The following is a 20,780-nucleotide window of genomic DNA, read 5'->3' on the forward strand; positions in this document are numbered from 1 at the left end:
TCTGGTTACCACTGGTTTTGAAAGGAAATGAGTGTTTGAGGCAGTTGTGATAAAGAGTGAGGCTTAGGTGCAGTGTTGTCTTTGCTGTCTGGATGGTTACAGGTTTATTAATGTTTTCTGTATAAATCTGGCTTTCATCTCGCAGCCGTTCTGTATGTTTTGTTTTTTTTTACTTTATTTTAAAGGCAATCGTCATATTAGGTAACATGGTAACCAAAGTACATTTTACAACATACATAATTTATACAGCTCTTATCTAACTGCTGATGATACTACCCTACCCAACTCATAGTACCATCCCCACTGCTATGACCTCAGCGCATAAGAGATAGATCCTTTCGAGGTCTTGCTGGACCCTTTATCAAAATTTGGGAAATACTTAATGAATGACACGATTATACTCATTAGTGGCACTTTCGAGTTAAAATATTGCATGGCGGCTGCTATCATCAATGACACAAGTCCTAATCGGCACTAATCGCGCTTGATAACGAAGAGCATGCACCCGAAATACTCGCAATACTTAACAGAGAGATACAGACAAAAAGCCCACTAATTAGCGCGGAAAGTCATGTGAATGCCAGCACAGCAACGTACCTAGCAGTCAGTCCGCCTCCCTTCATTTGAGAGAAGAGACCGCCTACCAATAAAAACCGAACCTTCTCTCCCAATCCAGACAAAGGGGACGACGGATCCGCGGCGGCGCGCACTGAGCCTGAGCATCTCAGCACCTTGGATTGATCCGACGCGCAAGAACGCACCGGCACACACTCGAGCACGCCCTCCAGATCTACCTGAAACCTCCACGCCAGTTAATTGTCATTGTTGAAGGGCGAGAAAAGGGAGATTGAACCCCGAATTTATTCGCAGCCTCGCCGTGTTCCCATGATGTCATACCTGTGGATTCTGCTATTAGGAAGCCTGCTGGCTACGCACGCCAAGGCACAAGGTAATAATTTGTTTCCAGTTAATTCAGCGCATTCTTCAGCAGAGCATTTCATGTGTTAGTGTGCATGGTGGCTTCTATCTATCTTTTTATCTGTGCATCTATCTATCTGTCTATCTATTTATCCATCTATGTCTGTCTCTCCCCCCGTCTGTCTGTCTGTATGTCTGACTAACTGACTGTGCTGGTCATTATCTCACTGCCTCCATTTCTCCCCCCACCTTTACTCCCCTCTGGCTCTCACCTGTCTTTCTCCTTTTCTGTCTTTTTCTCTCCTCTTGCCTTTGCTTGTGTGAGCACAATTACCGCTGTGTCTTTTGCCAGTCTGCCTGAATCCCTGTCACGTTTCAATTCAATTAACCTTTAGCTGATTAAAAAAAATCTATGTTATTATTGTTATTATTGTTATTGTTATTATAAAAGCCCTCCATCTTTATTACTATATTGGGGTTCCAGCTTTGTTTCCCAGACATCATCATTAAAAAAAGGTGTGTCTTGTCATGTGGCCATTTCTTTTTGGACTGGAGTTTAGGTCCATAGGGGTGTGGTGGTTCCATTGTTGTTACATAAATAATTATAATTGATTCCCGTTTCCCTCTTTCTGTCTGTGTTATTGAGCCACATCTATTCTTTTCCTCTCTGCATCTCTCGTTCTTCGTGTTTTCTCTCTCCTCTTCCTTTCCCTTCTCCTTCAGCTGGCCCATGGGCCTCTGCCCTTCCCTGCGGCACATGCAATGATTCCAGATTGTTTAAATGTGCAGTAAAACTCGCAGGAATAGAAAGAAGCATTGAGAAAAACACATAAAGTGAGGAAAAACTAAAGAGAAAAGTGGACGGCTGTTGGCAAAAGATAAAGGAACAATGTAGCTGATTGAGAGGGAAAACAAGGATACACAAGCATGGAAAAAGTGAGACAAATTAGTTTTATTATCCTTATGCAAAAAAATTCAGTTGGACGTTGGTGCGCATGGATGCAATCTGGCAAAATCTCACTCTACCGGTTATCACGAGATAAACCATCAGAGAGGAACCACCTTCACACACACGCACACACTCTCTCTCTCTCTCTCTCTCTCTCTCTCTCTCACACACACACACACACACACACACAAACAGACAGAGAAAGAGAGCGCTTTTTTCCCCTTCTCTTTTCACACACATTGTCCATAATTGCAGAAGTTTAATGTGATTTTAAACTCAGTAGATGTTGAACTACTCAATCACAGAAAATCTCAATGGGTGTGTTTGCTGACTTGCATATGTGTGCACACCAATTCTTAGTCACACCAAAAAAGATGGGGCGCTAGCTCAGCTGTATATGTGCACATCAGTTATAGTGCGATTTATAGAGTTGAATGATAGGGAGTGTCAGTAACTAGATCCAGCACCAGCTGTAGACAACACCCATCTACAGAACTAGTCTCAGCGCCTTACGCTTCCCGAGGGCCCTTAGCATCTGTGTGTGTATGTGTAGGTGGGAGTGGGGTAGAAGTTTAATGTACAGAACATGTGGGAGTATGGGTGTGCTTTATTTATCGGTGTGCACAATTCAGCTAGGGAACATGTGTTTGCCTTAGAAACAAATAAAAGAAAAAAGAGCTGTGATGTGAGCCAGGTGTGTGTGTGTGTGTGTGTGTGTGTGTGTGTGTGTGTGTGTGTGTGTGCAGACTTGTCTGTGTTTACACCTTCAACTGCTAACACATAAATCATTCTTTCGGTGGATAAGGGAAACCCACACCCATGCACACAAACACTCCACACATGCATTATCTCTATGGGGGCATTGTTAAGACACACGATTGGGGTAAACACAGCACTGTCTATCCCATAGAAACACAACAGAACCATACCTGTGTCACCTGGCACACATGCACAAATGAGTTCATGTGTATTTTTACAAGGCAAGGCATGCACACGCATTATTACTCATCCACTCATCCAGCTACACACAGGAAATCGCACAAAATCTCATGGTAGGAACCAGAAAAGCTCGAGAGTAATGTCCTTTTTTACTTCATGGTGCCGGTAACGTGTTTCAGATTCCAATTTATGTAATGCACAGTCCTGTGTGTTACATAACTAAAACTCCATTAAAAACACCTTTACTCTTCTTCAGTTTCCAAAACAAACAAAAAGAGAACGTAATAGGAATTAAAACAAATTCAGCTTTTTATTGTCAGGCTTGCTAGGGCGTAATATAAAATGCCAAGATAAGGAGTTCCATCACTGGACATATCCACATACTAGTATAATTCCCAACTGTCCATGTTATTTATCTTTCTACGATAAGATAAGATAAGATAACATAAGATAAGTTTATTAGTCATTTCTTTACAAGGGGCTTTTCACAGTATATAGATTGCTATCTTTGATGTGGCAAATGTTTATACTAGTCCCCTTTCCTGACACAACCCTCCCAAGGATTTGTGTTTTTCTTTATTGATCCCGAACGAGCACGTGAACATTTTCACGTGTAGTATAACGACAACACTATCGAGGCACTTCACTAATGTCCATAGCACATGCAAATTATAATATGAATATGATATGACAAAAAATGTGCTGCCTGTTTAAAAAAGCTGGCATAGAAAATTAATTTGTAATAACCGAGGCCAGCGGCTATGATCTGCACTACTGCAAAAAACTTACCAATGAGTTGCAGATACAGCCTGTGGAAATTACTGTATCATACCCAAACTTCTGCTCCTTAATGCTTTGTAAAATTCAGGTCTTAAACCTGTTTAAATGTGGGCCGGTTCTTTGTACCGCTCCACAAACACTGTATCACTGAAAACATTGAAACTAGTTAACATGCTGTAAACTACAGAAACATCATAATTTAACACAGTATATTAATTGTTCATAAGAACCACACCTCTTTGTGGCATTCTTTGCAATCACATATATTTAAGTGGAATTTCCTTTTAATTAAAGTACGTACCTTATTTCCCAAGAACCACTTTTCCTGGTTCCTTGTCATGACAGTTCTGTCTCTCTCTTTTTTTAAAGCATGTTGATTTATGCCAGAGTGCCACCATGACAAAGCTGATGCCCATATCAGTTTGCTATCCTAAGTGCTATATTACAATTTCATCTTGGTTGAATTATATAGGCGAGGTACAGCATACTTCAGGATGAACTCTTACATTTTGGCATAGATCCAGAAGGCTGTTATCAATCACTCTTCTTTCTAGATACATGTCATATAAAAAAGTAGTAAAGCAAACTGCCGGTTATGTAACACGGAAAGGTGAAGATGGACTCGAAATGAGCTGTGTGGAAAGATGCTTATAAAATTTCTCTCACGGAGCTAGAAGTTGCCAGGAGTTATAGGCAGAAATATGTCTTTTCCAAGAGTCGTCATTTTCAGGAGAGCAGCTAGAAATAATCAATTAACTGCCTGCTCATTGCCAGTATATTATTTGATATAAATGTAGTTGGCAGTTGAATGATTAAGTAATAATTCACTTATATCTAAAATGTTGAATACTTGCCATTTGTAGCTGCACAGATATTCAAAACAAGACATTTGATCATGTCACTCGGGCTGTGTGAAATTATATCAGGCATTTCCCACATTTCCCACATCTGCTTTCATTCTACCCAATTAAATTAGTCAGTATTTGAAAAAAATCAATCAGCAGTCTAATCAATAATAATAATAAAATTAATAGTGGCGGCATTCATTTCCAGCGACTCACAGCGACGGCATAAACCCAACAAGACAAGTTCTCTTTATTACACTTTAATTTTTGTTAATTAATGAGCTTCTAGGTGCTGTTAGAGAGATTTTTCCGCCAGTCTAATTGATAGTAAGATACGTTCCCACATGGGTGAACTGGTTTAACTTAGGAACTTCTTTCTCAGGGAATATTTTTGCAGTTTAGCACAGTTGTTTTGCGCCACACAATAGCGTGCGGCCATGTCAGAGACACAGATGACTCATCAGCCTCAAGGGAAAGTAGCGGCAATGAAAGAGAGAGAGAGTCGAGACTTGGTGAAATGGAAGGGGCGATAGGGAAGGCAAGGAGTGAGAGCGCTTGGGATGTGCAACAGTTGGCTTCACTGCTGTGCTAACACAAAACAGGGCTCCCCTTACTCAGAGAGCGAGGGTGAATGGGAACATGTGTGCACATGAACTTCACACGTGTGTGAACATGTAGCTGTTTGTATAGGGGACAGGAGGGGAGGAGGGAACATTACATGAGTTCGTATGTATGCATGTAAGTGTTGCTGGACTGGGCAATGCTTATGGGAGAGGTAGTTAAACGAGGAAGTGGCAAACTAATAGATGGGAACAGAATGTTCTATGAAGAAGGAGTTTGCATAGAGGGGTAGCCTCTACACACTCATAAACACAAACACACATGCACAAGAACTGGGGGAATTATATTATATCCTCATGTCTCATACACACTGCGTTCTCACACAAATAGAGACTCATTATTAGAGTTAATGGTTTGAGAGATTATTAATAAGATTGTGGCAGAAGGTTACTGATAGCTGTCTAAGGAGCAGTTTGATGAATGTAGTGTTTTTTCTGTGCCTCACCATAGGTGTTCTGGTGAGATTCATCAACTTCAATCTTAACTTTGTTCCACCCCATTAGCCTGAAGTGGCATGCTACAGCACATCTTTGCTGAAGACAGTAATTTCCAAAGAACTGATTAAGATAGTGAAATTGATACATACCACACATATCCATGCGCACAATGTATGGAAACTGATTAATGTTTGTTAAACTGGTGCAGTGATATTCAGTGGAACAAAGAGATTTTTTTCTATGATGGTTTCAGGAGCCATGCAGTGGTGCATGAGAGTTTGCATGTCAAATATTCATGCTGCAGTGTGTGTGTGCACTTGCTTTTGTTTGTGTGTGTGATTTTTTTTTCCTGCAATATGAATGTATATTTGTGTGGATGAATGGATTCAGGGTGTAGCCAGTACTTGTTACCACTAAAAGATTTTCACCCCGATGGAAATACTTTAGATGTGTTGCTGCTCTCCCTCCAGGCTTTGCTGATTGTGATACAATCTCACTTGGCAAGCCCCGTGATTCTTTATTGAAAATCCACCCTGCAATGAATAGCTCTTAAAAAAGTGGTAGAGGTATTTGATTAGATTTTTTAATCAGCCCTGCCTTAATATTGGGTGTTTTGTGAAAGAAGATCTGCTCAGATAAACCAGCATCAGGGTGCTGCTGACGTCAGCAAGCAAAGAACAATCAAGCCAGAGCTCACTTTACTGCTTGAGCTTGTCACATGCGACGGGGGAATGTCACAGGCGTACACGCACACATTGCTTGTCACACACAGACTGACAAAGAGCACATCTCTGTCATTTTCTCATTAGCACAGAGTTGCAATGCCAGTGCTGAGGTTAAGACTGCATTTGACGTGGAAGCAGGTCACAAGTGATCGATGTGTATGTGAAGCAGGTTTTTTTTGTTTGTTTTTGGCTGGATCGGTAGCATCAGGCACCAATCAGGCCAGGGTGTGGTTCTAAGTTTATGTATGTGTCATCTTAAACACCACTCAGATGACTTTAATGACTTAGAGGAGCAACAGATGGAAGGCGATTAAGGCGTGCTGCTTTTTAATAATCAGCGGTTACACAAATCATGCCAAAATTTTAGTAGAAACTTTATTATCTATATTATTATATTAGAAACCAATGCGATATTCCTTGCATTGGTTTTCAAACAGAAAAGGTACAAAATAGGGAATTGTATCATCGGGAAGTTCTATGGGTTCAAAAGCATGGAAAAATATTCTTTGAGACACTGAGGTGGACTTTGAGTCGCCATGTCTGCCTTTTTTGTTTGATTAAAAAAGCTTGTTGTACAGGTTCTGCCAGCTGTGGCACCATGAATTGGCTTTTTCCCATCTGTTTCCAACTGATTGTCAGTATGTAATCCCACACTGTATTATTCTCTGACTTGCGTCTTTCACTTAACTTTGTGCAGATGATATAATCCCAACAGTAGAGCCATCTATTGAAACTCCCACATCTAAAGAAGATGTAGAGGTCATCGACCAGCATAACCTTGGGGAGATGGTCACTGCAACTGAGGTGAGAAGTTGAGATATTTTGTTTGAACTGTTCAGTCCTGGGTCCCTGTCAGCCGTTTGAAAATCTCACCTAGTGTTACATAGACCGTTGCTTATTTAAATAAAATGTTGTGCCAAACAGGAAGTATTGCAGCCTGAGCCCACTGCTGACCCTGAGGCTGAATTAATCCAAGAAACAAATGCTGCAGATGTAAGCACAGAGCCAGTGCCTACAGATGCTCCTGCAGGGGAGGAGGGTCAATCAGCGAGTCCTACGACTGGAGAAACAGAACCAGTTATTTCTGACGCGCCTACAACTACACAAGGTGATTAATAGAATTGCATATATGCACATTTAAAGCAATAATGAAACGTGGTGCTTTTGTTTCTCTTTTTTTGTTAGATAAATAAACTGCTGTCAGTTTCCTCACTTTTTAATACTTGGCATTCATACTACACTGTTGTTTTTATTCTTTCTTGTTTTTTTACCTCTCTGCTGTAAAATGTTTCAGGTAGTTAATATCTCACAGCAAAGCTGCAGTTTATTAAAAATAAAAATCTTCATTCTTCATTGCAGCAAAAAGCAGGTTCAACTTTGGACTATTACATCAAAAAAAATGATGTAACTTTGAAGGAATGGCTATTATAATGTACAATGTTTCTTACATGTCTTTCTTGTATTGTTTTTAACTGTGCAGCAAAACAAGCCCTAAAAGCCCATGCCACAGAATGTGGTAATTGGGCTGTAAAAGGAAAAATCAGTGAACTAATGCTTCGCTACTTCTGTTTCACTTCTATCCATGGCCAGCTGCTGATTCTGAGGATGACACTCCAGAAGCTACGCAAACAGCAGTTAATGAGGAGGCGCAACCCACCACAAATGCGAATACAACACCTGCTCAAGACGAGGTTAATACCATTTTTTAAAAAGTAAAACTTCTTATTCACACCTATTAAGGTTTGTATTTTACAGATGTCATTAATAGGTTGCTATGATAGTGAGTAAATGTGTCCTGTACTATGGGTTCATATGTGTTATAATATTTTTTTAATAGAGTGGACTTCATGACATCATAACAACAGTAGGTCTAGAAGCCAATGAGGAGGCACCAACTGATCCATCTGCTAATGAAGAGTCATCCACAGATGATTTCACAACCACAGATGAAACTGTCACTATAAGTAAGTAAAGATATTCAAGTGCATATTTTGCACACTCTTGTACATGCATTCATGAATATGGAAAATGCACCTGAGTTTTGACAATGAGTATCAACTTCAGTGCTAAGACCACAGAGAAAAAGTTGTAAACAGAGCCAAGCACATGTATTCTGTAGATGAGGCCATCTCTTGAGTGTCTTTTATGATGTGATATTACACAAACTTCTTAGTAAAACGTCACCTGCTGTCCCTTGTTTCCAGTATAAGCATGTATTTTGTGTGACAGTAGAACTGCAAGTCATAACAAGTAGTATAAAGAGACCTTTATATGCCTCATATATACACAAATAATAGCATACAGACAATAAACATACCTGTATTTGCCCTTTGCAAATGCAGGTCGGTTATTATTTGGCATTATGACTCCTTCTTCTTTTGATCATATAACCTCTAAACAAGACCTAAAAACATTTTATTTTCCTTAAATTCAGTTATATGAAATGCACAGAAGCTTGCAAGTTAAGCTGATGTTCAGAAATGTTCATTTACAGCATTTTAAATAATTACAGAAACGACAGATGAGGATCTGCATGGCTTGAAAATCATTTGAGCAGAAACATTTTTTAGAGCTTTCTTAAGATGATCAGTTGAATCTTGGGGTTTTCCCATAATCTCTGAATATACGGCAGCGCTGCCTGTCCCTGAGCAAAGACTTCAAATCAAACAGATCTGAAGAATGCCTTTCATTCTTGCAGTTTTGTTTTCTAGATTTTGGCCATAACTACATATTTTAAATTTGAGATTCGATCTCAACTGAGAGATTCTTTGATTCTGGGACTAATAAAATTACTCCTGACAGAACTTTTGCATTGTCACTCATTAAAAATATGTACATGCTGTAATGCTTTTTTGAGGTGTAATGTACTCTATATTTTTTTCTGCAACTCCCTGTTTTCTGAACAAAATAACCCATCTGTGCCTTTCTATCAGGAAATACAATTCCCTTAGGAAGGTTCTAAGGTGGGATTTTGGCTTGGCTGATTTTATCTTCCAAATTATGAATGTCATGAGCCTGCCAAATGACCCGAGTAAAGGTTTATGAAAATAGAAGTGTCTCCCTTAATTTATTTCTATTTATCTTATAACACCCTCTTTCTCAAACTGGAGTTTGTGCTCTTTCATGCTAAATGTTATGCTGACCTCATGTCAGTATGTCCTATTCTAAGGTTATGTTTGGCTTTACCTTTTTTTAGACAGAGACATTGTGCTTTAGCTTAGCTTGTCCCTAGAAGTGCAAGCACTGAGATGGGAAAGGAAGTTAGTAATTTGGACCAATTACCCTGGAAGAACTATTCAGACAAGAAGAAAAGATGTGGGGGTCAGAATGAGAGTAATGTAGGTTTGTTATTTAACATCCATCCTATCAATAAATTATGTTGGTATTTTAATTGCATTTGTTTTCATGATGTTATTAACAGAAAGAATAGGTCCCTAGAAAATAGGTCACTGAGGTTTCTATCAGTGATAAATTAATGCGGTGATCACACCCCACCCTGCCCTGGCCAGCCTAACACTGTACACTGAGTCCCACATGTTATTTAAGTCACTTGGGTTTTCCCCAATAAATATATAGTAGGGTAAGGTTTTGTTCGTGACAGACAATATCCCTTAATCTAAGTCAACACTGGTTCACAAGATCACAGTTACACCCTTGGAGCTGGCTGTGTTTCAGTATTTCAGTACTGAGAACACCTCTGCAGGGCATTCACGAGGGTCATGAGGGACTGAGAACAGAGTGTTACAGTGTGTTACATGTGTTTCAATATGTTTTGGCATTATCTAGATAAAATTCCTGTACAGTGATTGATTTTGTGTTTCTGTTTATGTATGTATGTATGTATGTATTTATTTATTTGTTTGTTTATTTACCAGATCCAGGGTTTAACATTGAGAAGACGTCAATTGCAGAGCAGGAAACAGGTGGTCAGTAATTGCTCATAATAATTGCTGTTGAGTTTATTGTTGTTATTGATAAAAAAAAAAATGGAGATGCACAGAAGTACCTGTCCAATACAGCACGAACAGATACTGATGGAGATTTAGCCTAAAGTGTAGTTTTGACTGAAAATTTCAAATCAGTACAATCTATGCGATGCAAAGAGAGTAGCACTGTTTACCACAGTGACTGTAGATTTTAAGGATCAGCTGTTATGGCCCCATCGACATGGAGGGCTACATGCTTTTTATTTCAGTGTTTTCACAAACACATTGGCAAGATTGATTGACTGACAAACAGGCTTATTGATTGATTCATTCATTCATTCATTCATTTATTTATTCATTGTTTTACTGTATACAGTGGAAACTCTCGTGAAGAGCAGGATGGGATCACAGCAGAATTCAGGTAATAATAATAATAATAATAATAATGGATTGGATTTATATAGCGCTTTTCAAGGCACCCAAAGCGCTTTACAATGCTACTATTCATTCACTCTCACATTCACACACTGGTGGAAGCAGCTACGGTTGTAGCCATAGCTGCCCTGGGGCCGACTGACGGAAGCGAGGCTGCCATATTGCGCCATCGGCCCCTCTGCCCAACACCCGGGGATCGAACCGGCGACCTTCCGGTTACAGATGCGCTTCCCATCTGTAACCGGAAGTTGGGAAGTTGGGAAGTTATTGCTCATAATAATTTCAATTCAGTTTAGTGTCGTAACCAATAACCATCTCTTAGGGATCAACTGTCATGGCCCCATCGACATGGAGGGCTACATGCTTTTTGCTTCAATGTTTTTAAAAACACATTGGCAAGATTGATTGACTAACAGGCTTATTGATTGTCTAATTTATTTATTGATTGATTGATTAATTAATTCATTTATTCATCCATTTATTGACTATTTTACTATATACAGGGTTAAACCAGGAAAGTCCCGTGGAGAAGAGGGTGGTAGCACACCAGGAGTTAGGTGGTTAGTAATTGCTCATAACAATTAAAATTCAGTTTATTCTTGTAACCAATAACCGAAAATGTCCAGAATAAATAAAGATATGAAACAACACAACCAGTGCAATGAGATTAGCCCTGTTTACGACAGCGACTAGATCTTAGGGATCAACTATGAATAGTTGTATTTGTATATCCAGTTGAGGCTTTTGCCTTAGCTGCCATCATCTAATTATCTATTATTTTTAAGTGGTGAAATTAGAGTCTTAAAGCCATTAAGATGTAAAATATTACAGGGGAAATTAGTGACAAGACTGTTGTCAGCTTCATAAAGGTTTAAAAAAATAACAAAGTTATTCCTCTACCAAACATCTGATAAGAAATTCCCATTCCGAGAATAATTTTGCATTTCTTTATTGATCCACGGTATTTGTTAATTTTATTTCATTTATTTTTTTAGCACCTCTGTCAAACGACGAAAATAAAAGCGAAGATGGTTGGTATTCATTCATAACTATTATGGTTGAATTTATTGTTGTATCCAAACTAAAAATGTCCTGTGTATGTACAAAGTTAGCATTGCAATCAGGGGCTAGTAAGGTGTAGTTTGGTTTTCATAAAACATTCTTCTCATTCCTCTTGTCTCTCTATTGGAAGAAGGCTGTCGGTTCAGTGCCTTGCTCCCATGACAAGGTGCTGAACTGACTTGTTTTACAAAAGCTTAATCACTAACCTTGCGGCAATATGACAGAAATGTGGGAACAGCAGATTTTCCTGAAGCAGCTTCTCAGTTCCCTCCTGAAACGTGAAAACTCAAAAGTAGTATAATCATTTATATACTTGCGAAGGGTGAAAGACTCCTCTTTAGTACTCTGTTATTAGCAGCTTCTTCAAGTCGAAGCAAGTAAAGGGCAAGGATGATGTCACAGACATATACAGACAGGCAGTGCAGAAGGAGATAACAGGGTTGTTTGAGTGTGGATAAAATCAAAGATCAGGTTGTGAAAGAGCTGGAGAAAGTGTTTGTCTCTCTCTCGCTCTCTCTCTGTGAGATATTTTATCGCTCTGATGCTATAAAAGTATCTTTGCCATCTTTGTAACTGTACATAAGGGATGTTTCATACAATCTTGTGTATGCATGAGCGTGTGTGTGTGTTTGTACAGTCTAGTTAGGACAGAAACTTTAGAACTCTTAATGCCCCTGAGGTTACAAGTCACTGTAAAGAGAACAATCTCACCTTTCTTCCTTTTTTCCACTTTGTCATTTCAGCAACAATACTTTACATGCATCATTAGAGCATTTAAATAATACCTTCTCTCTCCTTTCTTGTCTTTCTGTCTCTCTTTAGTGCCTGCTTTGGGTGCCTCAGGGAGTGATGGTAAGGATTTAATTTTTTCTGTTTGTCTTTGTGATCAAAAATATGCATGATAGCAAAATATTACAGTGCAAATCCTAGTCAAATACCGTACATAGGATCGTAGCCGCAGCAGCAGAAATAGGCCCAATGTGGTTCTGAAACAGACAGGATATTACTGGCATGCCTTTGTCAATGCAAACAGGATACAAGAGTCACAGAGAAATGCCTCTCTCTCGTGTTTGAAGCAGGTCTTTAGGGGTGTGTCACATCGAATTTTATTGGAAATAACTTGAATTTCAGTATGTGAAACAGTAGAATTAAATGTTCATATCAGAGCAGATGAAAGGATACAAACAGTTTACCATGAACAACTGAATGTGATGTTGTTGTGTTGCTAACTTTTTGTGTGTTCTCTCTTCTTTACAGCAGATCAACAGCCCCAAAGTGAGTTCTCTCCTCTGTTTTCCTATTTTAAAGTAACAATCCACGTGTGCCACAAACCTACATGTAACTTAGTTGGCTAAGACTCTCAACCTTTCACCATAATCTCTTTCCATATTCACTGATCAAAAATCTATTCAGTTCCCAACCTGCACACATACACATGAGCATTACTCATTTGTAGCATTGCTAAATATTCACTGACTTCTGGGGCTCACAGCGTCCTGAGCACCACTTCTGAAGTCTGTGTGCACAAGACACAGACTTCAGAAGTGAATCGCTGCTGGGCCAACTATGACTTCACTGTGATGATTATTACCAGAATGTTTTGGTAGTAAATAATTCAAGCCCCACAGCAACACCCTGATTACAACCCCATTATTGATCGGGTCATCTCAGTCACTTTTAATTATAGTCTGTTTACATTGTCTTTCTAACACTACAGTTAAATTTTGGAGTTTTGCCTCTATGCACTGCTCAGTGGATTTTAAATTAAAGAGTCAGACTTTTAATTTTGAATTAGAAACATTTTTATACATAGGCCCCATTTTTAGAGGCTCACAAAGACTGTTTTTATTACTTGGGCGATAATCCTTTGAAGTTAGTGACTGCCTAAAGCCCCGAATCCATGGACATCACCAAATGTCACATTACTTGAGATGCTGTGCTTGGTCTTTACTGAAGCCACTCTCAGTTGCTGCTTATTTGTGGGTATTTCTGCATTTAGTTCTGTCTTCAGTAACTGAAAATCATGCTCTACTGGGTTGATATCGGGTGACTGACTTGGCCCTATCGAATTTCTTGCCTTGAGAAACTCTTGGGTAGCTTTGCAGTATGCTTTGTGTTTTTATCTATTTGCACTGTGACGGGCTATCTCATCAGCCACATCATCAGTAAATACCAGTGGATCCGTTCCCCTTGGTAGCCATATATGCCTTTGGATCATGAGCTGTGTCTCTTTTACTCCATGCTTTCATAGTACTAGTTCAGCTTTATTTAATCTGTTCCATGTTTGTCAGAACTCTGCAGGCAGTTTTAGATGTTTTCCAGCAAAGCTAATCTGGCATTCTTGTTCTTGAGAATAACCAGGGCTTCACACCTTGTTGTAAATGCTGTGTTCGTGAAGGCATCTCTTGATTGTAGACCTTGAAAAAGGCGCACCTACTTCCTTGAGAGTGTTCTTGACTTGGCTAGATGTTGTAAAGTGTTTTCATTAACCAAGTATAGTGGCTTCGATTGACTGTAACAGGTTGTAATTCCGAAACAGTTAATGCTTTGAAGTCAGCATTTCAATCGCATATTGATTGTTCAATTTAGAATCCATTGTAGTGGTAAAGGGAGGTAAAACTTTAATTATTATGTGTAGTCAAGTAGCTTTGGTAGGTTTGCATGTTTAAACCTTCCTTTCAAGTTTAAAAAACATCTAAGAATAATTTTATAAAAGAAGCAAAAGCTGTAGAATCTACCAAATGGATTCAAGGTTTAACTCACAAATGCCCAAATGTTTAATTACAGGAGCGACTCTATTGAAGATATGGAAAACATATTTCGATGATAGTCAGTGTCATTTAGTATTATTTCATGTCAATGCCTCTGTTCAAGAAACAGTTGTGTGCCAGCTGTATGTGATGCGTTTATGCGCATTCATGCTCATACACGTCAGTTTCCACCCACCTTTACTTCCTTTTTCTGACTCACTATACTCTCCGGTTTCATTCCACTTAATTTAACTGACTAATTCCCACTTTTTATTCGTCTCACTTTTCTGACTCATGCCACTCCCTTGCTTTTCTCGCCGTGAGCTCTGGATCTCCTGTCCTCTTTTATTCTTTTTTTTTTCGAACTTGTCTTTTATGCCTCAACATCAATTTCACCCCTGTAGCACTGAAAGTCTCGCTGTCGACTCAGGCCACAACAAGACAATAAAAGCCTCGCCTTTAAGTTGGAAACACAACAGCATGAAATCATGTGCCAGATATATGTAGTGTTAGTGTAGCCACCTATTACAATGAGTTAGGGTCTCTTAAACCTTTTTGTTTGTTAAAAACATTATTTAGATGCACAATTAATTACATTTACTCACAATTTAGCCAATTTAGTGATGTATGTGCCAGTACCTATACTTGGCTGTGTGCTGTCACACAGCATGAAAACTATTCATTTTGGTGTTGTCATAGTAACTGGGTTACAGGTGCAGACAGATTTCTGTGAATGCTCACTGTGAATGCTGTGGGAAGTTTAAATGACAGACGAATGAAAAGGAATCAGAAAATTCTGGAACGAGATGATGCAGCCTCGCTCTCTCGCTTACACACACACACACACACACACACACACACACACACACACACACACACACACACACACACACACACACACACACACACACACACACTGTTGCTTGCTCTTCATCTCTCCTTCCCTTCCCCCTGTCTGTCTCACACATACACACATAATTCACACATTATGTCATGTCAGTGAGCTTCTTTGCTAAATTGATATTCATTCTTTCAACTGCAAAATGGCACCCAGTGCTGACACTCAGTGTTACAGTTACAGTTGTTATAGATGGATTTTCACAGATCACATTAATGCTCAGACCAATAGGTTTACAGTTCCAGTGGCATGTTCATAGGATACTGCTGAACTTGACTGCACATTCTCTGCTGTTATGACTTATCTTTATTTGTCTCTTTGTTTGTTTGTTGTGCTACAGAGGCCAGCTCAAGCTCTTTAGCAGCAATCCTTAGTGCGATTGTTGTGTCTGCAGTGGGAGCAATCGCTGGATACTTCACCTATCAACAGAAGAAGCTGTGCTTCAAAAATAGACAGGGTAATTATCTGATCCTTTTGTTGCTGCTGGAAAACTAATTAATAATAATAAATCAAAGGGAAAACTCAATTTATACAGTAGCTACCTTAACTGCTGTACGCAAGGTTTGGTATTTGACCAGACAAGAAATTCTTCTTGACCCTCATCAACAATGAATGAAGTGTATGCCAAAATTGTGTTTGTTGTTCAGTTTGGTGCCCACATTAGCAACAGAAGAACTGCTTATGTCCAAGCTCTTTGAAATGAATGCCAACCCCCATCAGAGCTTCAGATCTGTTAAGCTTTAATGACGCTACAAAAGAAAATTATTCATCTTTTATCTGAATCTCCGCTTTAAATCAAGTTTCATCCTAACTGTGTCCAGTGGGCAAGGTGTGTGTTTGTTACTTGTAGTCCTAAAAGCACGGGTTTTCAAGTTTACCAGTTCTTTTAAATTCAGCTTTTGGCTCCCTTTCATGAACTGTTGTCAGTGACATACGACTCACACCATCCTCGCATCCTGCATCCTATTACTGCCAGTTCAGCAAAGTTTTCATTTGCAGTCAACATGAGTAATAGGGCATCCACTTATAGCAGTGCAGGCCAATAGTCAGATTCAAAGTAACTCTTATAATTTGAGCATTTAGAGTAATAGACAATATGTGTTTTTAATTTGATTAAACATATTTAGACGTGCAGTTTTCCTCTGTAAAGAGCAGAGGTAGTAATTGCAGCTAGTTTCTGCTTCATTAACAATAATTTAAAAGACTTCACGAATAGGTATAAGTTTTCCTCTGTGACACAAAAAATAAGAAACTAATTTTCATGGTTTGTATAATAAGCAATTACCCCAAGAAATCAAGATCCTTAGAAATTCACACTTCTGTACAGCTGGTGAAGCAGTTTCACACTGATGGAAGATGAACGCTTTCCCTCATATTTGAGAGAAGGGACGCAATAACTTGATGCTAATTAGTAGAAACAATATTAAGCTAAATCATAGACTGTATACAAAGGATGGGCATATCCACCATGATGTCACAGATTCACAGATTGCGAATCTTAATTTTGAAACCTCAACTTTAATAGTATAGCTGTATAGGAGTTCTGCATTTTGATCTTGATTAACTTGGGTCCAGTTCAGTTGTTTGAGTCAGCGAAAGTGAAGCCTAGCAGACAGGCGGTAATACAGTAGTGCTCACAAAGCTGTCCTTTTTCATGCAAACTATAAGCCTTGTGGGGATCTATGAGCATATATTCACTTTTAATTGTAGCCTTAAGGAATTGCAATTTTTTTGGGCAATTGCGCGTTGGCTTCATTTTTTCTGCTCTGGAGGTTGTTGCTTAAATACTTGCGAAATTCAACTTGGCAGTACAACCTTGCAATTGAGCAATGAGTTGCCACGTTTGTTTTATTCGCTTTTCTCTGACTGCCAATCTTTGTGACTAGAAGCAGACCCTGAGGCTCCACACAAAGCTGATGCAGCAGAGGCTCGGTCAGATCCCCAGGGTATGACAAACACACACACACACACACAACGAAAACGCAAAGAACACATTTTTGATATAAATATTCACATGTAATACTTTAAACGTGTTAACCATTAATCTATTTTTTTCCTCCTTTCTTTATTTACAGTTCTTAGCAACCTTCTGAACTCCTCCTAGACCTGAAACGATCACCTTACCGCCCGGGCCAACTACAGTCTAGCAAAGTGGCAATCTCACTGTTCGGCTCTATCCTCTGTAGAGCTAAATTACTGTGAGGCCCCAGAGTAGGGCTGCGTGTTTCAGTCTGAATTTCTATGTCTGTATGTTGCTCTACACGAGCTTGCGTGGATGTGTCTCAGTGTGCGTGTGAATAATATCCGTTCATTCTTGTGTGTGCATAAATGTGGAAAGAAGGAGCTAGATAAAGATCATGTGATCTTTAGGGCTTTCATTATTGTTAAAAAAAAATGTATTAAAATAATTGGTCAAACACTCTACTTTAAACCAAATTATTATAATTTTTTTCAGAGTGGCCATTAAAGAGATTTAATCTCAATTTACGTATAACCATAAAATGGATTAATTATATACCTACCTTTTAATTTTATTTATATGGCTACTATTAATTCAATGTAAATACAAAACAGTAACTGAAATTGATGTTGTAGGTGTTTAACTTGTAATTGTTTCTTTGGAATTTTATACAATTTTGCCATTGTTGAACTGCCCGTATGATTTTAAATCATTTAGATAAGACATTTCTTTTTCAATTATCTATAGTACAGATGCAGGTTAACTGGATAACAGGGGGACACAGTAGCAAGCATTTTGTGGAGTCTGGTTAGGAGCTGTGGTAAAGGATTTAAAGACTAGTATTCTTGGGATGCGTGGTCAAATGTGTTTAGATGACCACCGATGTCACTGAATGTGTGTGCTTGTTTTCTGATAGGTGAAGGGGCTTGATTTAAAATCCTGTTAAGTGACCGTTTCTCCTCGGTCGGTTGAATACATTAAAAGATGACACAAATCAAATACAGCCTAACATTCAAGTCATATTAATTTAGGAAATACCAAAAACAAGCCAACAAAAATATATTGTGTAAACTTACTAAAGTACGATGAAGTAAAGTCTAATCCAGTGTTGTTTCTGTAAATGGATGAATGGTCACCTGACATGGACAAATTCAATGGAGGTCATGTAGTAATGTATTAGACTTTGTTCTGATGTAGTATGTGTGTAGTTGTGAAGCAGTCTTTTTTTTTTCTCTATAGTGCCTTTCACTGACACAGCCTGGCTTGAGCAATCTACAGACACACAGAGAAGATAAACAGGGTGACAAATTAAAGGAAAAGCCTAAATGGATGGTTTATGCTGCAGGGAGATTTTTTTGTTGCTGTTTCAAATTTCAAATTTCTGAGCTATTCTAAATTTAAAACACTTCACTTTGATGGCTGAAGTCTCTTACAAGATGAAAATACACCCATCCAAATTGCCTGTTTAATTGCTTGGTAAGAATGAAAATAATGGGATCCATAAACTATGGACTTATCAGTCTGAGATCTCCCCCCAGGTCTCCAACAACATTATCAAAATACATAATGAGGGAATATTTTTTCAGAAGAATATTGTTTTATTCCTCCAATAGTTCCAGAGACACACCAAACTGATGTCAGTTTGGTGTGATGAACTGGCTTAACACTTTAAACACCCTTAATGCTGGGTCAACCTTTAACTTTTTACCCATCTGTTACTGAGAAGACAAGCAAACCAGTAGGAGGCTATAACAATGAAAGAGTGTTCTGTATTCATTCTTAATCTGTCATTTACGCAATTACATTTTTTAAAATTAAACTGCTCATGCATGTAAAATAATAACAACACAAACATAACAGCTGCTGTATGTGTGTCCACAGTCGGGCCGTTTGCAGTCTTAGTTATTTTAGCTAATCTTGCAATCTAAATTCTTTCAACCACCTCCGCTGGTGGCAGATGTAAAACTCTTCTCATTGTGTGTCTCTTTATTTGAGCAAGCCAGCTGCTGTAACAGTGTATTTTTATTGTTCATGTATCCACATTACAAACGCCATTCACTTGTGATTTTTTTTATAGGAATCCTTTACATTTAGCAGCCGTGCCTCGGAGCCGACAGATTGTCTTTAGTCAACTTGTTTGCTGTGCTATTTTGTTAATATTATTGTAAAATGCAAAGAATGCAGCGCTACTGCTTTTTTCCAAATGTAGCACACACACAAAAAAAATCGTAACTTCTGAATGTCTTTTTTGTTGCCTTGAAGTTTTGTACTTGCCCTGCTCCCTTTAAACTTTGATATATGGCTATAGAGGCTGCATAGTGCTGCAGGTCATGTAATGTGTGTTACTTGTAAAGCACCATATAGCTGCAATACAGGACAGAGACTGTTGCTAACAGCCTAGCCTCAAACTGAGAAATGTTAATAATCTGTGATCAATTCCACTCTACAAACTGTGGGTCAGACGCAGTGTCAGCGATCTGCCTTCTTAACCTGTAATCTGTGACAGACAAAAGCTGTTTTCTCTTGTAACACTGAACTACGTGGATAGTGTATCAGGAGTGACAATGCACAAAAAATACCCACTCATTAATAATAATAATACAAATAGGACTAGCCACCGATGCCTTCAAAATACAAATTTTTTCTTTAAATGCAGTACTGCCCTGCAGTGAACAAAAGCACTGAAATGTCCTGCGATGCTCTTTTAGATAACTTCCTGTAATGGAGACTCGTACAATAATCCAGAAAAATTCGATATGTTTGCACTGAGGACATCATGGTCAACAATACATTTTACCGGAACACTCTCGGTCAATAATTCAGTCTTATTTATGTTATATCAATTCACAACTACAGTCACCTCATGGTGCTTGATCCCAGCAATACAACGTATCAGAACAAAGCATTCAAACCAGAATGTAAACCTTGAGTGTTGTAAACTCATTGGGTCCTGAAGTGCACTTGCCACATAACACTAGGGTATCAATCATGGCACTGACCAGTCCTGCCTTATTCCTTATATGCTCTTGAATATTCCTGATAGGAAAACAAACAATAATGTCATCATTAAAAAACGACACAGCGACACAAGCAGAGATTTTTTTTGTAATCTCAATGGGAGAAGCACGTTCCTATCCTGTATACATCTTGATTTACTACACATATATAGACAATTCATTTGTTCTTCTTCTGACTTCCTGTTTATTTAAATATTCTGTGTGGTTTTTGTGTAGGAACTGTCCTTTTTATTTTTGTCATCTGGCACTTGTGTTCTTCTGGAGTTGTGTAAATAATGTTTGAGGAATCAATTAAACAGTTTTTGTGGGATTTCTTTTTCTTTCATTTTTAGCCACTGTTGATAGACCAGTTCATCACTTTGGTATACATCAAAAACTCTTCAGTGATGTAATGGATTATTGTAGAACGGACATTCAAGGTCACCAGAAGATTAATTGAATTAGCACCATCTAAAGTTATTGTAGTTTGACAATTACTTTGGTTTATGCCAAAATACATTAGTATTTAGATTTCCCAT

At 38.6% G+C, this 20,780-nt stretch overlaps 1 protein-coding gene across 19 annotated transcripts; it reads left to right on the plus strand.

Annotated features, from left to right (window-relative positions):
• The first annotated feature begins 661 nt into the window (after positions 1 to 661).
• On the plus strand, positions 662 to 20,572 carry si:ch211-39i22.1 (CD99 antigen-like protein 2). Of its 19 annotated transcripts, none has more exons than XM_040027904.1 (14): positions 662 to 949; positions 6,912 to 7,018; positions 7,139 to 7,322; positions 7,805 to 7,905; positions 8,052 to 8,178; positions 10,090 to 10,140; positions 10,508 to 10,561; positions 11,079 to 11,135; positions 11,571 to 11,606; positions 12,460 to 12,489; positions 12,895 to 12,912; positions 15,626 to 15,742; positions 17,175 to 17,231; positions 17,361 to 20,572. In XM_040027904.1, exons 1-14 carry the CDS (start codon positions 886 to 888, stop codon positions 17,387 to 17,389), a joined length of 1,032 nt encoding a protein of 343 aa, XP_039883838.1. In that variant the 5' UTR covers positions 662 to 885; the 3' UTR covers positions 17,390 to 20,572. The 19 variants fall into 19 exon arrangements, with proteins under 19 accessions (XP_039883838.1, XP_039883835.1, XP_039883837.1 ...); XM_040027901.1 differs by having other exon boundaries at positions 663 to 949; positions 17,172 to 17,231; XM_040027903.1 differs by having other exon boundaries at positions 663 to 949; positions 12,898 to 12,912; positions 17,172 to 17,231.
• Positions 20,573 to 20,780: the final 208 nt, after the last annotated feature.

The sequence above is a fragment of the Simochromis diagramma genome, unplaced genomic scaffold (genome assembly GCF_900408965.1).
Source record: "Simochromis diagramma unplaced genomic scaffold, fSimDia1.1 OVJJ01000343.1, whole genome shotgun sequence".
Lineage (NCBI taxonomy): Eukaryota > Metazoa > Chordata > Actinopteri > Cichliformes > Cichlidae > Simochromis > Simochromis diagramma.